The sequence below is a fragment of the Elephas maximus genome, chromosome 24, assembly GCF_024166365.1.
Source record: "Elephas maximus indicus isolate mEleMax1 chromosome 24, mEleMax1 primary haplotype, whole genome shotgun sequence".
In the NCBI taxonomy this organism is placed as follows: Eukaryota; Metazoa; Chordata; class Mammalia; order Proboscidea; family Elephantidae; genus Elephas; species Elephas maximus.
The window spans coordinates 4592601-4611606 of record NC_064842.1 but is presented as its reverse complement, the minus strand read 5'-3'; the positions used below and the strand labels follow the sequence as shown (position 1 = coordinate 4611606).

At 44.1% G+C, this 19006-nt stretch overlaps 1 protein-coding gene across 4 annotated transcripts in view; it reads left to right on the top strand.

Moving 5' to 3' along the window:
• The window catches only part of USH2A (usherin), a 906431-nt gene extending 887632 nt beyond the window's left edge, over nucleotides 1-18799 (top strand). For 3 of the 4 annotated variants that reach the window (XM_049868232.1, XM_049868231.1, XM_049868233.1), the window contains 5 exons: nucleotides 4433-4609; nucleotides 6699-6782; nucleotides 10253-10497; nucleotides 13001-13222; nucleotides 18020-18798. In XM_049868232.1, the coding sequence (XP_049724189.1) occupies nucleotides 4433-4609; nucleotides 6699-6782; nucleotides 10253-10497; nucleotides 13001-13222; nucleotides 18020-18109 (818 nt within the window). In that variant the 3' untranslated portion in view covers nucleotides 18110-18798. Of the gene's footprint in view, nucleotides 1-4432; nucleotides 4610-6698; nucleotides 6783-10252; nucleotides 10498-13000; nucleotides 13223-18019 lie in introns of all 4 variants that reach the window. The other variant, XM_049868234.1, reaches the window with a different exon arrangement.
• The last annotated feature ends 207 nt before the right edge of the window (nucleotides 18800-19006 follow it).

The window sequence follows — 19006 nt, the reverse complement described above, 5'->3', positions numbered from 1 at the left end:
TGGCTCTAAGCTGATGGTCACCGAGGCCAGCTGCACCCTTAGTTTCCCTGGTCAAGTCGCTTCCACTTCTCTGTAATAAAGCTTTCAGCCTTCTCCACCCTCCTCAGACGTCTCACCTTTCCTCCCTGCGCGCTCACAAGCGTCCTCACCCCCTGCCTGCCCGCCTTGTTCCCTGCAATGCTCTTGGCATCGTCGTCCCCCAAGGAAGGAGGAGTCCTCAGTCAGCAACGTGCCCTTCTTCCCACCGCAGGCAAACCTACCTGCCTGCATTTGCACCATCAGCAACGGGAAGAGGTGGTCCTCCCACGGGAAGTGAACCTGCCTCCTGTGCTATGTGTACCGTCCCCTCAGTTTTCTCAGGAATCCTTTATAACTAATCATCCCTTATTGTTGTGGTTCGCTGCCCTGACTCTTGGCAGCCCCATGCACAGCAGGATCTGATGTTTTGATCTGCAGGGCTTTTATTGACTGATTTTCAGTAGATCGCCAGGCCTTTCTTTCTAGTCTCTCTTAGTCTGGAAGTCCTGTTGAAACCTGTTCAGCATCATAGCAACATGAAGCCACCACTGATAGGTAGTGGCTGTAGGTGAAGTGCATTGGCTGGGAATTGAACCCGGGTCTCCTACGTGCCATCAATTATCCTTTAATCTCTCCTTAACCTTCGATGTATCTTTTCGAGGAGATTCTTCCTGTTTGGATTCAAATTTACTTATATCTCTCTAACGTTAGAACAAACCAACTCCACTTCCTCTTCCAATGATTCCCCCTCCTCCCTCTCACAGCAAAACTCTGAAAAGCGATCTACGAGCGCTTTGCCCATTTGCTCTTCCCACTTCCTCTTTAACTCCCTCCCAGCTAGTTTTCAGGGCCCTGTGGTGCAATGATTAAGTGTTCATCTGCCAACCAGTAGATTGGCGGTTCAAATCCACCAGGCGCTCCTTGGAAACCCTATGGGGCAGTTCTACTCTGTCCTGTAGGTTCGCTGTGCGTAGGAATCAACTCGACAGCAACAGGTATAGTTTGTTTTTTTAAAACTAGTTTTCACTCTATCACTGCATGAAATTCTCTAAGTTTGCACTTGACCTTCGTATTGATAAATCCAGTAGGCATTTTTCTCCAGCAGTTATTTTCTCAGCAATGTTCAGTGCAGCTGGACCCTCAATCCATTTAAAAAAAAAAAAAAAAAAAAGAGTCAATTCTTTTAGTTTCCCTGACAAGCCTCTTCTGGTTACCCTACTACCTTCTTGGGTCTTCGTCTCAGTCAGCGTTGTTGGTGGGTCTTGCGCTAGCCAGTCTTCAAGCTTCTATCCTAAACTTTCTCTCCCCTCCTCTTCCCTCCCTCTCTTCTTCCTCTTCCACCATCTCCTCTTCCCTTTCTGGTGAGTTCCTGGAATCCAAGGCCTCAGTTACAAAGACTGGCTCCCAAACAGTCGCCTCCTACCCACATCCTCTGCTTTGAAGTCCAGAGCCCATCAGCTTTTCTTTGAGCTTCTTTTAACCAGCTTAAATATGACATGTTTCCCCTTAAATCTGCTCCTCCCGTACTCCTTGCTTTCTCAGCTTTATCCCTAGCACCAGGCGCAAGGACTCAAACACCCGAAAATGTTGTTGAAGGACTGAGTGAATGCACCTAAAACGTCTCACGCTTATTGCATGTTTGGGGACCCATGCTGTAATCCAATCAGGGCGTAAGGGTCCTTCACGATGCACACTGTCTCATTGTGTAGCTTCCGTTACCTCTTTGACTACTTTTCCCATGCCCCCTCCCGCCCCGCTTCACAAACACAACGGGAAATGTGAGACACACATTTACTCCTTAGATGGAATTAGAGTAAAATAAATTTTGACTTGATAAGAATAAAAAATGCCACTATATACAGGAATAGGTGCAAAGCGTAATCATCGTCTTTCTTAAGAAAACAAGCAATTACTGTTGTTGTTGTTGTTAGGTGCCATGGAGTCAGTTCCAACTCGTACAACCCTGTGTACAACAGAACAAAACACTGCCTGGTCCTGTGCCATCCTCACAATCGTTATGCTTGAGCCCATTGTTGCAGTCACTGTGTCAATTCATCTCGTTGAGGGTCTTCCACTCTTTTACTGAGGAAATTCACCCATAAATGGAGCCTTGTGGAACAGCTGTTAAAGCGCTTGGCTGCTAACCGAATGGTTGGAAGTTTGAACCTACCAGCCACTCAAGGGAGAAAGATGTGGCAGTCTGCTTCCGTAAAGATTTAGAAAAAAGGAAACCCTATGGGGCAGCTCTACTCTCTGTCCTATGGGGTCACTAGGAGTCGGAATTGACTCAGTGGCATGCAACAACATACAGCCATGAGCATTTCTCCCGATTTTAATAATTACTCCAGTCTTTAGTGCATATCGGCCAGGAGGTCTGGCCAGAACAGAAACATGAGGTTTGCAGTGTTATAGCCAAGTCTCTCTTCAGTCATGAAGTGTAGCTACTGACAGATTTTACCATTTTATTGTGCTGAAAGAAGTAAACAGATTTAAGATCTCCTTCCTTTCTGTTCTCCTTTCACATTGGAGAAGTGGCTGAAAGCTAGGCTAGCACAAAGGGGGAAAGGCTTCTCTTAGTCCATTTACTGGATCCACAGACCCGGGAAAGTACAATGAATAGCTGACTCAGGAGTTCTTATACCATTTATGCTACTGTTAACTCCTTGTATGCACTAGAAGAGAGAAAAGCGGATCAGAGAACGCAAACCAGAAGATAATTTCAAAATTGTATTTTCATCTTTCTCTGAACCCAATGTCATATACACTCAAAAACTGGCCTAGAGAAGCATTAGCAAGGTGATCATTCCCTCTGCCTAAGTTACATCTTCAGCAGGAGAGGAGAGGTGACATGTAAATGTCCAACAGCCATCCTCTAGAGGGAAAGGATCCTGACTGGGAGTGTTTGCCCATTGCCATGGTGTAAATACTCCCACGGTGGTTGATTTCAAGTATGTCAAATGCTAGGGGCATAGTAGCTCGTATCATTTTCTCAGTCTCATTTGAGGAGGTTACACAAGCTTGTTATTCCTGGTTATTTTAGTTGTTTGCTTATTCTTACTTCTCAAGAAGGTCTCCAATCCTGCAAGAAAATAAGGCTCCTATCTTTCTATTTTCACACTACTTAGAAGTCTCCTTTTTATTTGCACTGTTAGGAAATAGCGGAGAAATGGCAATCTCTTGAATTAGGGTGGCAGAGGGAAGCCACAGAGAAATAGAATAGTGTGGTCCATTGTGATATTAGCCGAGATTAAAGTTGGAAAAAGCATAAAGATTTAAAGAGGGCTTGCTAGCTCTTGTTTTGCTATTTGGGGAAAAGTTTTCTTATAGCTTTATGAAAATGTTTTATTTTGAAAGGTAAGAGTCGTATTTGTCTTTAGAGTTGAATTTTAAGAACACAAAAGCGTAATTATTCTCTATTTTGTTATATTTCCCTAAGTAACAGATAAACATATTTTTACAGAAAAAAAAAAAGATAACCGATTTATTTCCACAGCTCACTCACTCCTTTCTTAAAAGCCAATTCGGTGTATAGATGGATCTTAATGCTCTTACAAATGTATTGATTATTTTGGAGAAACTAGATCTGACGAAATAAATCTCTTCTGATTTGGCTGGATGATATGGTATCCCTTCATTTATTTCTACAAAAATTAGTCATTTAAAAGATGAGCCTGATTTAGTGATTTTTTATTCTTTGTTTTATAAAGAGCTGAAAAATGAAATGGAATTATGCCTGCAAGATGCACACAGAGCTGCTTCTGTATCTGATATAATATTTAGGAGACCTGAGCTTGATTATATACTAATGTACCATGCTATTGACTGATTAGCCAGGGCAATGAATTATTATACTCCAATTGCTGTTTGCAAGGCTTTTTAACTATCTTTGAAAACAAGCTAACAGTCCAGGAGAAAAGCTTTAAAAATAAATGGGTGCCAAAAGGACATAATTTACCTTCTAAGCAGTTTGGTTTGGAGAAAAAAAATATATATTAACTTCATCTAGTCCTTGGGGCTTCGTAGCAATAAATATTGATTTGATATGAAAAATAGCTATCTACTGTAGTTAATAGTGTTAAGGACACTTTACCTGCTAAAAGTGGGAAAATGCAACAAAATATGAGCTGCAGGGTTATGTCGGGGAGCAGAACCATTGTATGTTAATAGTTTTATTTCATAAAACACCACTCTCCATTGATTTTTTTTTGCAAAGCAGCTGTGAAGCTGCTGAGAGAGCATTTCGCACATGTTGCCGTTGGTTTTCTTTCCTCCCCCAATGCCAGTTTTTTAACACTGAGGAAAAGTAAAGGGTGCCAGCAATGCCTTGTTTGTTTGTTTTATTTTGGCTCATACCAAAATACATCCACACACACAGAGGTAACCATTTTTAGAACATAGACCTTTCTCCCAACAGCACCTCAGTACCGAGCCCCATTTTCCGTGGCCAGCAATGTGTCTGTGGTGTGTGTCAACTGGACCAGCGCCTTCCTTCTGAACGGCCCGCTGAAGGAGTACGCGCTGCTGGACGCAGGGCGGCGCGTGTACAGCGGCCTGGACACGGCCCTCTGCGTGCCCAGGACTGCGGACCGAGGTTAGTCGCTGGGGCCCGGCTCTCCGTGCGCGCGGCGCTCTGCTGCCCGCTGCACCGGGGGTTCAGCCTGAAAGGGGGCCAGCAGAGGTCCAGCAGGAAAAGGTCTCGGGTTAAGTGCCTGCTTCTTGTGGAAAAGCAAGGAGGCCTGGTGGCGCAGTGGTCAAGCTCTCGGCTGCTAACCGAAGAGTAGGTGGTTTGAACCCACCAGCTGCTCCATGGGAGGAAGCTGTGGCAGCCTGCTTCCCTAAAGAGTACAGCTTTGGAAACCCACTGGGCCAGTTCTACTCGGTCCTGCAGGGTCGCAAAGAGTGGGCAGCGACTGGTCGGCAGCGGGTTCTTGGGGAAAACCGCTGCGCCGAGTAGACAAGGTTCCCCTCCCGTCTGCTGCCTCGTGCGTTGCAGCGAAGATGCAGGCCTGGGCAGAGTGCAGCCTCCACGGGACATGAGTGTCACCACGGAGGAACAAGGTGCAAGGCGGGCAGCTTGTGTTCGCAAAGAAAATGCAGCGCCCGGATGTAGTCGATCAGTATTCTAAAACAATACACTTTCCTGGCCTTCAGAGAATTTCTTGACACACCCCCAGCCTCCAAGCAGAGCCCCATCAGAAAATGGCCACCTCCAACTCTTAAAGACCCCGAGAAAGGGGCTCCCTCAGTATCTGTCCCTGCAAGTCACATCTCTTTTTCTTCTGTAGCTGAAGTCTCTTCTCCCTGTTGGTTAATGAGCCAGTTGCAGTCCAGTGGACTCCAGCTCAAGGCGGCCCCATGTGTGTCAGAGGAGAACTGTGCTCCGCAGGGTTTTCACGGGCTGACTTTTTGGAAGTAGATCACCAGGCCTTTCTTTTGAAATGCCTCTGGGTGGACTCTAACCCCGACTTTTGGTTAGCAGCCCAGTGCATCAGCCATTGCACCTGCAGGGAATCCGCTGCATTTATACTACTTGAAATTTAATAATAACCTTTTCACAACAATTCAGCTATAAGTTTTCACAGTCGCATTGCCTGGTCACCTGTGGCAGCTTGTTGTGATGGGAAGATCGGCCAACAGGAAGACCTTTCATCTGTGTGACCTTTTGGCCTTGTTTTCCCCAGGTTCCTGGCTATCAAGACAGGCAGTTAGACCATGTGTTTCAAAGACCCCTTTTGAGCTCTTCTGTTCAGTAAGAAACTCTGGGTTTCTTAGTAGGAGGTAAAACTGCAATTTTTAAAGAATGAGTTTAGACCACATGCAGAACAAGGTATGCTGCCATATTATCCATTCTAAAACAAAAGCAAACCTATTGCCATCCCGGCAGTTCTAACTCATGGTGACCCCATGTGTGCTCCACAGGGTTTTCTTGGCCGTAATCTTTATGAAAGTAGATTGCCAAAACTTTCATCTGTGGTGCTGCTGGGTGGGTTCGAACTGCCAACCTTTAGGTTAGTAGTCGAACACAAACTGTTCTCCACCTAGGGACTTTCTATTACTCCTCTGTTAATTCGCTAGACAAGCTTTAAGGTTGTATACAAGCTTCCTTTGCTATAGAAGCTCTAAGCTTCTTCAGCTCCATTACTTACAGATATTGTTACACTAATTATAGCTTTAGTCTTGACAATTTTTTAATTAGAATTAAATTTGCATGTTAAGTAAAAATCTCACAACTTCCTCGGGAATCCTGTTTTCAGGCTTTTTTACGCTATTATATATATATATATATTTTAATATGCCTAGCTGATGAAAAAGTCACGCACAGGACATTTTTAGGGCAGTGAAACTATTCTCTTTGGTACGGTAATAGTGGACACATGATATTATGTATTTGTCAAAGCCCACAGGACTGTACAACACAGAGAGCCCTAATGTGAACTATGGACTTCAGTTAAAACTGTATCAATATTAGTTCACCAAATGTAACAAATGTAGCATTCCAACACAAGATGGTAACAATAGCAGGAAGAGTGTGCAGGGGAGAGGGAACACTCAGCACTGTTGGTACAATTTTTCTGTAAAACTAAAATTCCTCTAAAAAATAAAGTATATTAAGAAAAAAATGTGCCCACTATTAGTAAGTCTTGAATGACTGATCACTTACCAGCTCTTCCTTTGTCTAGCCTTCTTTTTCCAGGTCATCTGCACTACAGATGAAGGAAGTGTGAGGACACCTCTGATCCAATATGATACCTCCATTGGGCTTGGTAAACATTTAACTCACATTATGTTCCGTGTAGCACCTACTCATTTTCCTACAAAAACATGCATATGTTTGATTGTACGGATGTGTACTAATCTATTAGCAGAGACTATGTGAAAGAAATTGTGTTAGGTGGTGTAAAAAAAAAAAAAAGTCCTTATGGAGCTTACATCAGGCACATAATTAGAACATATCCCTAAAATGCCAAATCATTGAATCACAAATGTGAAAAGGCCCAGAGACATCTGCTTAAACCTTTCCCCTAATCACACATCCTGTCTATTAAGAGCTGAGTGACTTTGTGCATAAAATGGTGATTTGTAGGAAAGTCAGAGGGGGGAGAGACCGGGGAGGGGGGACACACCCCGTTCCAGTTTGTGTTGACAGTAATGATGTATCGTGGATTCAGAGTCCAAAATGGTGAATTTGGGAAATGTCTGTCCTGTGTCCTCCATAAAAGTCATGAGCAACTGTTACTACCAAGAAATTTAGCTGAAGAGATAAAATTGTAAATTTTTAAGGAGAATCTTTTAAATTGAGTTGTAACCATAATATTTGAATCTAACAAATGTGATACTCTACAATTTCAAAGGGAAAGATGGAGAAATGTCAGGCTTTTCCGTTAGGACAGAATTGGGACTGTCATCCTTGTTCGAAGTCTGGTGATTAATGTTATTTCAGATTTACACACACACACACACACACAGAATGTTTTTAGAAAAGCAAGAATGTCCAAAAATTCCAGAACACAGGTGAATGAACATGATGCCATCAATGACAGCTTCAGTCTGTAAAAATAATGAAATATTATCTATATTTTCAGAGTTCACCTGTCTGGACGCCATGTAATTAAACTACCTAACACGATTCCTGCCACATGTCTACCTTGCGTTGTTTCACAGCAGCTGTGGCATAGAACAGACCTCATTTGACATTCTTTCAGCAACTCCAAGGCTTCCTCAGGTGGACAGATGGAAGTCTGAGTGACACAGTAATTTACCCAGGAAAACTCTACAGGCTTGTTGCTAAAACTAGAACTTGAAAGTGGTTCTGTTGACTCCTGTCCCACTTCTTTTTCGTTAGCTATGGTTCTCAAATTTCAGTCTGCTTAGGAACCGCGGCATGTGTTTGTTTGATATACAGCGTCCCAAGCCCCCAGCAGGAGATTCTGACTCAGTAAACCAAACAAAACCAAACTCGTTGCCATGGAGTCAATCCTGACTCATAGCAACCCTCCGGACGGAATAAAGCTGCCCCGCAGGGTTTCCAAGGAGCGACTGGTAGATTTGCACAGCTGATGTCTTGGTCAGCAGCCAAGCTCTTAACCACTGCACCACCGGGGAATCTGCACTTTTGGCACAGTTACCCTGATGCATGCGGTTTAGTGCACACTTTGAGCAATGCCATCCATGTAAGTGGACTGTTCCACTGAACCCCGCCAGCTGAGTCACCTTGGTCAGTGGGAGGTGTGTGTTCCCGTGAGGCAGGCCATTAACAGGGAGGGATTTACACTGCCGCTGGGTCTGGAATTGGGTTTTTCTTTGGACTTGAATTCTAGCCACAAAAGTTCCAGCCATGAGCATCAGCCTCTGGCTGGCTGCAAGGAGGAGTCCCTTGAGGTGAAAGGGTGCTTTGAAAAGAAAAAAGGGCTCCATAAAGAGGCATCATCCCGATTTCAAGCTCTCCATAAAGAGGAGAAATCTCCAGTTGGTTCATGAATACAAATTGAGGTTTCCAGTGCCGAGGTCCAAGCACATCTGGAGGCTGGACTCTCGGCTTAGAGCAGAAGGAACTCAGGGACTGTGCGGCGCAAGGGCAAATACCAGGATGTGTTGCCCAGCTAATATCCTCAGTCAGTTCTAATTTTTATGATACAACTTTTAAAATGTTCCTGTTCTCTTGCCTGAAAGCAGCCTCCAAACAGGAAAGTCACACAGACGTGATTTTCCTCAGACCGTTCCTCAGGGTCACGGTGACAGTCCATTCAGCAGCAATGGGTGGGGTTCTGAAAGCTATTTCCCTTTAGAGGCTTCCCTCAGGCAGACTGTTCTCCGTTCCCCTGGGTCCTCCCAAGCAAGGGGTCTACTACGCACGTCAGATCGGTTTCTGGAGTTACAGCCCTTGCCACACACAGAAAACATAATTCTTTTAACGTATAACTAAGGTTTGTTTGTTTTTAATCAGCTGACAAATACTTGGTCCTAATTAGGGAATTCTGTTCACAGAGCTTTGACTCCAGCCCCTCCTTTTAGAGATTGGGAACAAAGTGAACTTTTTTTTTAACCAAAGAGCGGAACAGAAGTGGGGATAGGTTGCTGGTGGTGGTTTGCTGTCATTTGGATTCCTACTCATAGCAATTCTGTGTGAGAGTAGAACCGCCCCATAAGCCTGGTGGTGCAGTGGTTAATGAGATGGTTGCTAACTGAAAGGTTGGCAATGAGAACCTACCAGCCGCTCCACAGGAGAAAGATGTGGCCGTCAGTTTCCATAAAGATTACAGCCTTGAAAACCCATTAGGCAGTTCTACTCTGTCCTATAGGGTCCCTATGAATTGGAATCGACCAACAGCAATGAGTTTGTTTTTTGGTTTACTCTTTACGGAAGCAGATGGCCAGATCTTTCTCTCACAGAGCCCCTGCATGGATTCAGACCGTTCTTTCAGTTAGTAGCTAAGCACTTAACCACTGCACCACCAGGGCTCCTTCAGCATAGTCTTGAAAAAATGCTCATTCCTGTTGAGCCCAGCTGATTAGGTGGTTAGCTTCAAGTGCAGAGAGTCACGTTGACGGCACTGTCAACACATGAATGGGAACCAAGGGTAAGTGTCCCCACTGCAAAAGGATTTCTTTCCGTAGAAAGCTTACCCAGCACATTTGAGCAGTATGTTGCAGAGCTTTTGCTATTTAACAGGGAGGCCACAGGACAAGGGATATCAAGACAAGACTTTAGTAAGCTTGGGCAGTCCACATCACAATGGAAAACAGGTCTGGAGCCTCAAGACCCAGTTTGCACACAACTTGTTAGGGACAGGGCTGTGGCATGAAGTGGGGGAGCCCGCATATCTCCGCAGCATTGCCTGCACCCGTGAAGGAGACTCTGCAGCAGGATCAGCAGGGCCCAGCCCCTCATGAAAAGCACTGCTCGGGAGAGGCGTTTGCTCCTGGTGCACACAGCAGTGAAATAGGCCATCCTCAAGGTGACATTGGTAACCCCTTTAAACAATTCCAGGGGCTTGCAAAGGCAGCGGTGATTTCCAACCTGAGCAGCAATGGCAGGAGGTTTCTGGAAGACTGTAAGCTTCTCTTTATAATCCACTGACATCCTGAACTATGACCCCTACCAGAACATAAGTCCAAACACCATGCGACACACTGCTGTAGACTTCTTTCCAGTTTACTGCAAAGTAACAGGGCAATGGATCACACAACTGCCTTCTGAAATAACATTTTCCTTTTCTTTCCCTGGGTTTTGCAGGCCTGGTGCTAACAACTCCTGGAGAAAAGAAGGGGTCAGGGAGCAAAAGCAGGGCGTTCTCCAGCGAGCTGTGGTTCATTGTGTTAATGGCCATCCTGGGCTTGATCCTACTGGCCATTTTTCTGTCCCTGATACTACAAAGAAAGATCCACAAAGAGCCATATGTCAGAGAGAGACCACCCTTAGTTCCGCTTCAGAAGAGAATGTCTCCGCTGAGTGTCTACCCACCAGGGGGATCCCACGTGGTACGTCGCTAAGGCTGTGGCCCATTTCCCTATCTCTGGGCTGCAATACTTGATTTCATATAGGGGAGACACATTTTTTAGCCCTGGTAATAAGGGGTCAGTTGGCAGTTATGTTTGACCAACTGTGGGCACCAAGGGAGGTTAGCCCTACCACAGTGTCCTCAACGTCAGCTACACGTCAAAGCCTTACAACAGTGTCCTCAACGTTGGCTACACTTCAAAGCTTCTACTGGGAAGCTTTGAAAATGCCATTGCCTGGACCTCTTGTGAGAAACGCTGGTTTCCTTGGTCTGGGGTGGGGTTTGAGCATTGTTGTTAACTTACCAATGATACTAATGTGCACACCCAGGCATGGAAGTCAGGGATGGTGGAGAGCTGTATATTGAAATAACTTGGGGGAACATACTACTGTGTATATCCAAAGCCAAACCAGCTGCCACCGAGTTACCCTAACTCAAGGTGGCCCCACGTGTGTCATAGAACTGTGTTCCATCGGATTCTCAGGGGCTGGTTTTTCAGAAGTAGATCTGCAGGCCATTCTTCCAAGGTGCCTCTGGGTGGATGTGAACCTCCAATCTTTTGGTTGGCAGATGAGCATGTTAACTGTTTGCACCACCCAGGGACTCCCATTCAAACCAAGAGTATAATTAGTATATAAAAAAAAAAAAAAACCATTGCCGTAGGGGTCGATTCCAAATCACAGTGACCCTACAGGACAGAGTAGAACTGCCCCATAGAGTTCCCAAGGAGCACCTGGTAGATTGGAACTGCCAGCCCTTTGGTTAGCAGCTGTAGCATTTAACCACCACGCCATCGGGGTTTTCTATAATTTGCATTAGCAGAGCAAACTGAAGACCCATTGCTGATGTCCATAGCTCCACGGCCACTCGGCATCAAGGGTGGCATCTAGACAGGAGCGTGCTGGGACTGACAGACAGGAGCATGCTGGCACTGACACCCCACCCCGCTCCTGCCTGTCATCTAAGCGACCCTGGTTTCAGTGCTGCTGTCATTCAGTGCTGCTGTCATCCTGTCCCAGGCAGACCAGCCCTCTCAACAAGGTGCCCTCGAACGCCTGACCCAAACCAGCAAAAGAATTTTAGGCTCCACTCTGAACAGAGAAAAACAAGGCAGAGGTGCCCGGGAATGAGTCTTTTGTATTTTATCAACATTTTCATGGTCACACAGCATACAGCTTAAGTGCAGGTCTTACTTGTATCTTAATTACTGGTTTGAAGGTCCTCCTATTCTATGCGATACTAAGCAAACAATACAAGCGAAACTCACCTAAGACACTAAGCAATTAGTTTCCACTCACTATGTAGTTTTAATTGCAACCCCTTCAAATATAAATATTTCAGGTGTACACACACACACACACACACATACAATGAGGATAGTATTAGGGTATTGGTATGATTATAAGGAGCCCTGGTGGCACAATGGCTAAGCGCTCGGCTGCTAACCAAAAGGTTGGTGGTCCAAACCCACCAGGGACTCCTCGGAAGAAAAGACCTGGCAGTCTACTCCCATAAAGATGACAGCCTAGGAAACCCCAGGGGCAGTTCTACTCTATCGGAGTCACTAGGATTCAGAATCGACATGACAGCACACAACATGATTGTGATGTATAGTTGGAGGAACACAAAGAACTCATTTAAAAATATTCCAAACACTGACTGACACCCCAATTTTTTCTCAGTCTGATTCTGTGGCTGATATATCTGACGTGTCAAGCAACGTCACCCTAAAAGGCTACACCATGCACCTTGAGGTACCTGTGTGCTGTACGAATGCATGGTCTTTTGCATGGCTTGTTGGCTGCACGGATGAAAAGCAGGAGCGTTTCTTGGGGTGAACCAGCCAAACCGGAGCCCTCGCAGGCTTAGAGAAGCTAGATTTTATCTGAAGCCACATTCTAGGTCCTAACTGTGGAGTGGCTCTCTCTTTGATGTTAGCAACAGACCTGACTGATCTTGGAGGCGGGAATCCCATAATGAGGGGAACAATATGGAATGAAAAAAAAAGGGAGGAACCAATTTCTCTACACAGGTCTAGGAATTTTAAAGCCAAATACACACTGTGCTCACTTAGTGGGTCAGCATAAGCGAGCACTGCTAAACTGGACTGCTCTGAAAGCAGTGCTCTGCAGACTGCTGACAGGCAGCGTGAAGGGACGACCTCGTTGACCCCTTAAGGCCCTGTACCACCACTGCAGTGCAACAAGCCCTTAGCCCACAGGGAAACGCAGCCATGGCACCAGCTCCTGACCTCTCTAGGGTGCTAATTGCGCTGGCCATCTAACAAGGCCTCCAGAGTATTCTCACCCTTCCCAAGACACCAGGGGCCACAGCATTCCAAGAGAGCTCATGGTAGGTGGCTAAGTTCTGTAGTAGGGCAAGAGACAGTTCTTCCTTTCACTGAAAATGTGTGAGATAGTTTTCTGTCCTATTTCAATCTGTTTTCACGACACATTAATTACCAACAGTACCTTTCCTTTCAGGGGTTAGCTGGCACCAGAATTCCTCGGTCTGGGACACCTGTGAGTATCCGGAGCACCCGGAGTATGTCAGTTCTGCAAATCCCAAGTCAAAGCCGAATCAGCCAAGCCTATTCCCAAGGAGCCCTCCACCACAGCGTCAGCCAGCTCATGGACATCCAAGACAAGAAAGCCTTGGTTGATGATGCGCTGTGGGAAACCATCATGGGCCATGACAGTGGACTGGTGAGTTGATTTCCCCCTCACCAACAGTTGCTAACCACCCCAAAAGAGTATCGGTAAAGAGAGGGCACAGGCTCCGTGTAGCTCACTGAATGCAGCCCACAGCACTTGGTGACCATCTCTGGGCAGGTACCCGAAGCTTCTGTGACTACTGGTTTACCAGTGTGCAGTACTAGAAAAAAAAAAAAAAAAATTTTGAAGGGTTGGATATTGAGCAGGGCAGCACTGGGTCTTGTTCTTCTGGAACACAATAGATGGTCAAAACTTAAATACATCAATCAGTGAAGAAGCTAATGGGCCACACCTCATTAAGTTGGGGCAAAAGGTGAGTGGAAACATTGGAACTGGCCTAAAAGTCAGCATAAAATATGAGCACGTGTGTTACTAGAAAATGAGGGGCATCACCTTTTTCTTCCTGGTTTATTATTATTTTTTCTCTCAGCCGGCAAGGAACTCTTAAGAACTCATGAAAAATCAGGGTGTTAGTGTTTATGGACTCCATCTGCCATGATTTCAGTCTAGGGGGTGCAAACACAGACTCTGTAAGTTCACCTCATCAGTTCCTCGTATTCGTTCAGAGCCCCTAGCTGGCTGAGATGATCGAAGTGGAGGTTTCCCAACCACCAAACTTCTCCGTTATGCCAACTACCTAGATGTCTGCTGACACACATGCCTTTGGGATAGTTAGATAATAAACAATAGCCAGCTAAGACCTTAGCTTAATAACTCACTAGATAAGAACCTTCAGGGACAGCGAATTTATGTTCATGTGAGAGAAACAACTCAGAAAAGGAGAGTGAGAACAGTTACATAAAGAATGTAGTCAGTGTCACTAAATGGTACACGGAGAAACTGCTGTTGTCTGTTTTGCTGTGTATATGCTCAACAAAAATTACCAAAAAAAGAATTTAGCTCCACCATCCTGCTTCTGCCTTTGGGCTCTGTCACTCGTCTCTCTTTCAAGCTCTCACTTTTTCTTCGCTGGAAGTTTGATGACTTCCACGAAGCCTGTCTTGACTCATGGAAAGCAATGAGCAAGTTCCTGACGCCAGGTTCCGTATCACCATTACAAACTGAAGTCCACGGTCCTTCTTGCTTGTTCAGATGACGATGGTTATTTATACATAAAAAAATATGTACTGATGTTCTACTGCATTTCGAAAATCACGGGCCTGCTTCTGACTGTTGAGTTCCATGCGTTACATTTCAGATTTCGTTTCTAAATGGCAGGAATAATTGTATTAGGTTGAAACACACGGAATTGTTCGTTGATCGTTTCTGACATGCACAACAGCAATGCCGTAAGGTTCAGCACCCTGCACTGGGGGTTTACATGCACGATTTCCCTGAATCTTCGCAAACTCTAGGGGGCAGGTACTACTATCGTCTGCAGTAGTACACCAGGAAATGCGGCTCAGGTTAGTAACTTACCTAAGGATACACTGCTACTAAGTCACTTTTTCATGGAGTTGGGATCTTAAAATATCATCTGGTACACAGCTATTACACCATATAGCCACTTCTGTTTGTTTCACAGTACTCGTAGTGGACAGTGTGCAAAGGGATTCAACGAAGGCTTCCAACAATGGGAACAGTTACCAAGTTACCTGTTCACTACAATGAAGGTTTCCAAAGATGGCACCAGTTATCAGGTTACCTGTTCACTATAATGGAAGCTTCCAAAGATGGCAACAGTTATCAAGTTACCTGTTCACTGTAATGAAAGCTTCCAAAGATGACAACAGTTACCAAGTTACCTGTTCACTATAATGAAAGCTTCCAAAGATGACAACAGTTACCAAGTTACCTGTTCACTATAATGAAGGCTTCCAAAGATGGCAACAGTAACCAAGTTACCTGTTCACTATAATGAAGGCTTCCAAAGATGGCAACAGTTACCAAGTTACCTGTTCAGTATAATGAAGGCTTCCAAAGATGACAACGGTTACCAAGTTACCTGTTCACTATAATGAAGGCTTCCAAAGATGACAACGGTTACCAAGTTACCTGTTCACTACAATGAAGGCTTCCAAAGATGGCAACGGTTACCAAGTTACCTGTTCACTGTAATGAAGGTTTCCAACGATGGCAACGGTTACCAAGTTACCTGTTCACTGTACTGAAGGCTTCCAAAGATGGCAACGGTAACCAAGTTACCTGTTCACTATAATGAAAGCTTCTAAAAATGGGAACAGTTACCAAGTTACCTGTTCACTATAATGAAGGCTTCCAAAGATGACAACAGTTACCAAGTTACCTGTTCACTATAATGAAGGCTTCCAAAGATGGCAACAGTTACCAAGTTACCTGTTCACTATAATGAAGGCTTCCAAAGATGACAACAGTTACCAAGTTACCTGTTCACTATAATGAAGGCTTCCAAAGATGGCAACAGTTACCAAGTTACCTGTTCACTATAATGAAGGCTTCCAAAGATGGCAGCAGTTACCAAGTTACCTGTTCACTATAATGAAGGCTTCCAAAGATGGCAACAGTAACCAAGTTACCTGTTCACTATAATGAAGGCTTCCAAAGATGGCAGCAGTTACCAAGTTACCTGTTCACTATAATGAAGGCTTCCAAAGGTGACAACAGTTACCAAGTTACCTGTTCACTATAATGAAGGCTTCCAAAGATGACAACAGTTACCAAGTTACCTGTTCACTATAATGAAGGCTTCCAAAGATGGCAACAGTTACCAAGTTACCTGTTCACTATAATGAAGGCTTCCAAAGATGGCAGCAGTTACCAAGTTACCTGTTCACTATAATGAAGGCTTCCAAAGATGGCAACAGTAACCAAGTTACCTGTTCACTATAATGAAGGCTTCCAAAGATGGCAGCAGTTACCAAGTTACCTGTTCACTATAATGAAGGCTTCCAAAGGTGACAACAGTTACCAAGTTACCTGTTCACTATAATGAAGGCTTCCAAAGATGACAACAGTTACCAAGTTACCTGTTCAGTATAATGAAGGCTTCCAAAGATGACAACGGTTACCAAGTTGCCTGTTCACTATAATGAAGGCTTCCAAAGATGGCAACGGTTACCAAGTTACCTGTTCACTGTAATGAAGGCTTCCAAAGATGGCAACGGTAACCAAGTTACCTGTTCACTATAATGAAAGCTTCTAAAGATGGCAACGGTTACCAAGTTACCTGTTCAGTATAATGAAGGCTTCCAAAGATGACAACAGTTACCAAGTTACCTGTTCACTACAATGAAGGCTTCCAACGATGGCAACAGTTACCAAGTTACCTGTTCACTATAATGAAGGCTTCCAAAGATGACAACAGTTACCAAGTTACCTGTTCACTATAATGAAGGCTTCCAAAGATGGCAACAGTTACCAAGTTACCTGTTCACTATAATGAAGGCTTCCAAAGATGGCAGCAGTTACCAAGTTACCTGTTCACTATAATGAAGGCTTCCAAAGATGGCAACAGTTACCAAGTTACCTGTTCACTATAATGAAGGCTTCCAAAGATGGCAGCAGTTACCAAGTTACCTGTTCACTATAATGAAGGCTTCCAAAGATGGCAACAGTTACCAAGTTACCTGTTCACTATAATGAAGGCTTCCAAAGATGGCAGCAGTTACCAAGTTACCTGTTCACTATAATGAAGGCTTCCAAAGATGGCAACAGTAACCAAGTTACCTGTTCACTATAATGAAGGCTTCCAAAGATGGCAGCAGTTACCAAGTTACCTGTTCACTATAATGAAGGCTTCCAAAGGTGACAACAGTTACCAAGTTACCTGTTCACTATAATGAAGGCTTCCAAAGATGACAACAGTTACCAAGTTACCTGTTCAGTATAATGAAGGCTTCCAAAGATGACAACGGTTACCAAGTTACCTGTTCATTGTAATGAAGGCTTCCAAAGATGGCAACGGTAACCAAGTTACCTGTTCACTATAATGAAAGCTTCTAAAGATGGCAGCAGTTACCAAGTTACCTGTTCAGTATAATGAAGGCTTCCAAAGATGACAACGGTTACCAAGTTGCCTGTTCACTGTAATGAAGGCTTCCAAAGATGGCAACGGTAACCAAGTTACCTGTTCACTATAATGAAAGCTTCTAAAGATGGCACCAGTTACCAAGTTACCTGTTCAGTATAATGAAGGCTTCCAAAGATGACAACGGTTACCAAGTTACCTGTTCACTGTAATGAAGGCTTCCAAAGATGGCAACGGTAACCAAGTTACCTGTTCACTATAATGAAAGCTTCTAAAGATGGCACCAGTTATCAAGTTACCTGTTCAGTATAATGAAAGCTTCCAAAGATGGCAACAGTTACCAAGTTACCTGTTCACTACAATGAAGGCTTCCAACGATGGCAACAGTTACCAAGTTACGTGTTCACTATAACATAATCAACATTACTAGCCCTAATCAATAAATACAGTAAGAGTGGGGATCAATAGAGCATAATAGCTTGCATTTTTTCTCTTCTGCTTACTCTTTGAACTACATCTTAAAAAATATACATGAATATATATACACACACACACACACACACATAATCTTCCCATTTTACCTCTGAGAAAACTGAGGCTGACAAAGGCTGAGATATGGCATGATATAACACTCAAATCACATACAAGTCATGTGTGCATGCGAAGCGATCCTTTCAATAAGACAAACTTAGGCCACGGACTACCTTAAACCAAACCTTACGGTGTTAGGCATGTGGTATTAGCCCTTAATAAGTACTTACTGATTACTTCTTACCTTAACCTGATAAAACTAATAATTGATAGTAAACACCCTGCGCAATGACAACTGGCTTATTTTTCAGTACATGGATGAAGAAGACCTGATGAATGCCATCAAGGGTTTCAGTTCAGTGACCAAGGAACACACCACATTCGCCGACACCCATCTGTAGCTGCACCAAGGGAAGCTGGAACACAGGCTACGCGCTGTTTCCTCTCTGTTATCACTGACTGACACATAAATGCTGTGAAGCCATCGTTACTCGGTGGGCCATCCTTTAAAGCCATGAGGATTGTTTCTGAAAGTGTTCCTCCCTAATGGAGGCCTAAGATATGTTATTTTTCAGGTTGTATAAAATGAGGGGATAATATTTATACCAAAATATTTATCTTGTGGACGATAAAGAAGCATGTAATTTTCACTTGGCTCTGTTTGGCAGTGATGTCGTTGGTTAAATGAATAGTTAGTGGCCATGAGAAGCTAGCCCAAGATTGTTACTAGTCAGCAAAGAGAGGTGTGTGGCTGGAAAACTGAGCGACCCTTCTTCGAGGTGTCTCTGCTGCTGTCTTAGCTGCTCCTTACAGTCCCCTATTTCCGTCCGGCTGACACAATCCTGTCACAGCGATTCTCGTGCTCACAGCTGCGAAGTAAAATTCCAATTTCAGGCTAAAACGAGTAACACAAAAACTGCACCAAGGTTACACACTTGGCTGAAGGTTCTCTTTAATTACAATGTCCAGGGTTAAGTCTTCACCAACCCTTTGGACAGAGCACCTATACTTATGATAAGCGTGTCTACTCTTGCATTTACCAATCACCTGAAAATCTGAGGACTATACAGCGAATTTATACCTTTCAAGGATAAAAGCATTTACAGAAACATCTCCACTTAACAGTCATCAGTGTTTCCACTTCACATATTTTACATGGTTTGAAACTCCAAAATTTTTAATTTGGAGTTTTATTTTCATAAAATTCTGTCAATAAACTGAATACTAGGGAACACTGACATCTTCAACTTAGCTGATCTCAAATGGAAACTACTGTTCTCTTTGTGGTACTTCATTAG